General features: G+C 43.8%; 1 protein-coding gene across 1 annotated transcript in view; it reads left to right on the top strand.

Annotated features, from left to right (window-relative positions):
• Window positions 1-4,326, top strand: part of abca2 (ATP-binding cassette, sub-family A (ABC1), member 2) — a 94,436-nt gene that overhangs the window by 82,548 nt on the left and 7,562 nt on the right. The window contains exons 36-42 of the mRNA XM_024003148.2: window positions 847-907; window positions 1,082-1,256; window positions 1,468-1,583; window positions 1,909-2,056; window positions 2,302-2,425; window positions 2,523-2,655; window positions 3,149-3,269. Coding sequence (XP_023858916.1) covers window positions 847-907; window positions 1,082-1,256; window positions 1,468-1,583; window positions 1,909-2,056; window positions 2,302-2,425; window positions 2,523-2,655; window positions 3,149-3,269 — 878 coding nt within the window. The remainder of the gene's footprint in view (window positions 1-846; window positions 908-1,081; window positions 1,257-1,467; window positions 1,584-1,908; window positions 2,057-2,301; window positions 2,426-2,522; window positions 2,656-3,148; window positions 3,270-4,326) is intronic.

Raw genomic sequence — 4,326 nt, 5'->3', positions numbered from 1 at the left:
AGGCCCTGAAACAGAGCCTCGTTTTCAGATTTTTCACTTCCTGTATGGAAGTTTGCTGCCAAATGAGTTTTGTTTTACTCACAGATATAATTCAAACAGTTTTAGAAACTTCACAGTGTTTTMTATCCAATAGTAATAATAATATGCATATTGTATGATCTAGAAYWGAGTACGAGGCCGTTTAATTTGGGCACGATTTTTTCCCAAAGTGAAAACAGCTATAAACCCTATTGACAAGAAGTTATTAARACACTTTATATCGGTGTTACCTGTACGTACTCAGAAGCCTGGTTCCAGATCAGTTTTTTATCTTGCCAACTTCATTGCTGTCAAAGCAATGACAATGAGTGACGACAAAGATTATCTATGTACTGACGAGATACTGGACTGACCACTCTAACAATGGAAATAAATGAAGGCAGACGAGAGGAGGCTGGAGATTCGAGCCAATTGAAGGGCCGATACGTGTGTGAACAACAGGCAGTGCTTCTCAGTATATAAAATGTTTTCTCAAATGTTGGCGTAATGCCACTCGGCGACCACTTATATCAATAATTCGTAAAACCTACACATGTACCAGTTCTATTTAGAAGCAATAATCCCTCACGTACAGAATTAGCAATTATATTGTTATGTTAACCAATTCCGACGTCAGTCTGCTTCACGTGTAGGTGTTCACAACGGGACAGATTTAGGCGGCAATGATGTCTGCAGAAGGGTTCCTGTCGAGGCCCAGGTAGGGGCGAGGAGAGGGACGGAAGCTATACTGTTACACTTGTATAGTATCAGGGGATCAGTATCTGTTCCCATCTAAACCATGTTGTTGATGTGTGCTTGGTTCTACAGGAATCACACTGACCAACCACCCCATGAACCGCACCAGTGCAAGCCTCTCTCTGGACTACTTGTAAGAATTTATGCATCGAGTTACTGTATATTATACTATATATGGTACAACATTTCTGAAAGTACCCGACAGTGTCTCAAATGGCCCACTACTCCCTATTGGGCCCWATATAGGGGATAGGGTGCCATTTGGGATGCAAACACTATCTTAATACGTTTATTTTGGTCCCTCCAGGCTCCAGGGCACTGATGTGGTGATAGCYATCTTCATCATCGTGGCCATGTCCTTTGTACCAGCCAGCTTTGTGGTCTTTCTGGTGGCAGAGAAGTCGACCAAGGCCAAGCACCTGCAGTTTGTGTCTGGATGTGACCCTGTCATCTACTGGCTGGCTAACTATATATGGGACATGGTGAGGGGGGGGTGAAGTTTGCTTTTGTGTGCGTTGTGCATGGAAGTGGTCCCTATAGCCGTACTCTCTGAAACAAGTCCTACCAGGGCCTGTCTGTCTTCTGTCTGTTTGTACTGTTTATCCACATAGGGTACTATGAATATTTGAGAGATATTGTCTATTTCTGCCAGCCTATCTAACTGAAACTCTCCTGTCTCGCTCTGTCTCTTAGTTGAACTATCTGGTGCCTGCCACRTGCTGTGTCCTTATCCTGTTTGTCTTTGACCTTCCTGCGTACACATCCCCAACCAACTTCCCTGCGGTCCTGTCTCTCTTCCTCCTCTACGGGTGAGTGCACTTCACTGAAGACACATCAGCACTTCTCTTATCTAAGACCCATTATGAGGGATACACAGAAAAGTTGCTTTTGGATTTAGGTAACCTGGGAAAAAAAGCATAGACATTGTTCCTTTGATGACATCATTTAAGAACAGTAATGCATTATTCATAACTGTCTTTGACGTTATCAAGAAACTGTAATGAATGTTTAATGAATATAGCCTATTATCATACATTCTTTCTCTCTCTCCCCTCTTTCATTCTCTTTCTCTCTCTATTCAACCTTCTATCTATCTCTCTCTCTCCCTCCCTCCCTCTCTCGCTCTCCCTTCAGGTGGTCTATCACTCCAATCATGTACCCGGCCTCCTTCTGTTTCGAGGTGCCCAGCACGGCCTATGTGTTCCTCATCGTCATCAACCTTTTCATAGGCATCACTGCCACAGTGGCCACCTTCCTGCTGCAGCTCTTTGAGCATGACAAGGTGTGTGTTTTACTCTGCTGACAGTATTGGTGTACTGACAGATTACAGAATTCCTATAACTTTCCCCAAGGTTTTTCTGAAATTCCGCTTGAAAGTTGCCCGAAATCAGGAGGGAAGAAGCAGGAAATCCCGAAACTTCTAAACAGGATTTCTGAAAAACGAAGATTTTGGGGAAAATGACCAGATTTTAGCAACCCTATATTGAACATTTCCTCACACCACTGTGTTTTGGTCTCTCCCTGCAGGATCTGAAACTGGTGAACAGCTACCTAAAGTCCTGTTTCCTTATCTTCCCAAACTACAACCTGGGTCACGGCCTGATGGAAATGGCCTACAACGAATACATCAATGAGTACTATGCTAAAATAGGTATTGTTACAGTTCAAGTTCCGTACATTTGAATCCTGCCCTCCTCCTGTTGAATTTAATCAATCTATTCAATCTYTCTTAAATATTTAAYTCTCAGGTCAGTTTGACAAGATCAAGTCTCCATTTGAGTGGGACATTGTGACTCGAGGGCTGGTAGCCATGACAATCGAGGGCTTTGTAGGATTCTTCATCACCATCCTGTGTCAGTACAACTTCCTCAGGAAACCCTTGTGAGTGTGTGTGTGTGCATGTGTGTCTGCTCGTGTGTGTAGGTGCATGCAATGTGCTATATGTGCAATGTGCATGCATTAGTATGTGTGTGTGTGTGTGTATTACACCAATAAGATCCACTGCAGTGTTCTAGTTCTGTGCAGACTCTGAGTGTGTGTGTGTGTGTGTAGACTTCTGGTCCCCACAAGCATAGTAAACGAACAAACATTTGACCAACTGGGGACATTTTGTTAATCCCCACAGAGTCAAATGCTATTTCTAGGGAGTTTAGGGTTAAGGTTATAGTTAGTATTAGGGTTAGAATTACGTTAAGGGTTAGGAGCTAGGGTTAGTTTTAGGGTTACAGTTAGATTTTTGGGTTAAGGCTAAGGTTAGGGTAAGAGTACGGGTTAGGGTTACATTTAGGGTTAGGATTTTGAATGGGACTGAATTGTGTTAGCTGTACAAAAGTTAGCTGTACAAGACTGTGTGTGTGTGTGTGTACTGTAACAGGAGAGTACCAGTGAGCAGCCAGCTCATAGAGGATGATGATGTGGATGTGGCCTGTGAGAGACGGAGAGTACTGAGAGGAGATGCTGACAACGACATGCTGAAGATTGACAACCTCACCAAGGTCAGACAGACACAGAGATCCCAATGTGCTTTATTTAGCTTCAGGACCAGAATAGATAAGTGTATAGTAGGTTTAATAGCATTAAGGTCAATTGAGTATCACTAGACACTAGTGGTAATGCTGAGCGATATACGCACATCGGAGAAAGCAATACCACTAGTAGATCTAGTCGACCAAACGTCAACGAGCTCAACTATGCACGCGACTATAAATGATCCATCTATTTCTAGTTCTTGCGTCTCTCGAGGTAAATAAAGGCACATTGGGATGAGTGCTGTTTTTCTGACCTCTTGGCGTCACTCACCCACTAGCGATGTGTCCCACATCCTACCTCTGAGATCAGTCTCAGGCTCCGTCCTCTCAGCTAGGCCACATCCACATCATGCATCCTCTATGAGCTGGCTGCTCACTGGTACTCTCCTGTTAAGTACCACACACACACAGCACACAAACGATACACACACACACACAGCACACACACACACACAGCGACACACACACAACGCACCACAACTATCATCACCACACACCACACACACAACACTACACACACACACACACACACAGTGACAGGATTAGCGAGCGAGTCTAACCGCTAGCGTGTCTATCTATCTATCTATCTACTATCTAACACGAGAGACAATCACACACACACCAACAAACCGTAGCACACAGTCCTTGTCAGCTTAAAACTATGTAAAAAGCTACACAAGATTCCCAGTCTCTCTGTCTATCTGCAAGATCCTTGACTGCCTCGGGTAAGCGCACACCGCTAGCCGTACTTTCATCCGTAAGTCACACTGACGCCCTTAACCCAAAAATCTAACATGCTAACCCTAAACTAACCACTCTAGCTTGCCATAACCCTTAACGTAATTCTACCCTAATACCTGAACATATAAGCCTTAACCCTAAACTCCCTAGAAATAGCATTGATCTTCTGTGTGTGTATATCATAATTGGCGCGAGATATGAGGTGCAAAGTATGGTTTTGGTTCGTCCGTTATTACGTAGCTTGTGGGCACCAGAAGTCTACACACACACACACACACTCAAG

The sequence above is a fragment of the Salvelinus sp. IW2-2015 genome, linkage group LG15 (assembly GCF_002910315.2).
Source record: "Salvelinus sp. IW2-2015 linkage group LG15, ASM291031v2, whole genome shotgun sequence".
Classification (NCBI taxonomy): domain Eukaryota; kingdom Metazoa; phylum Chordata; class Actinopteri; order Salmoniformes; family Salmonidae; genus Salvelinus; species Salvelinus sp. IW2-2015.
The sequence above is the reverse complement of the archived record's forward strand: the minus strand, read 5'-3'. Positions and strand labels throughout refer to the sequence as shown.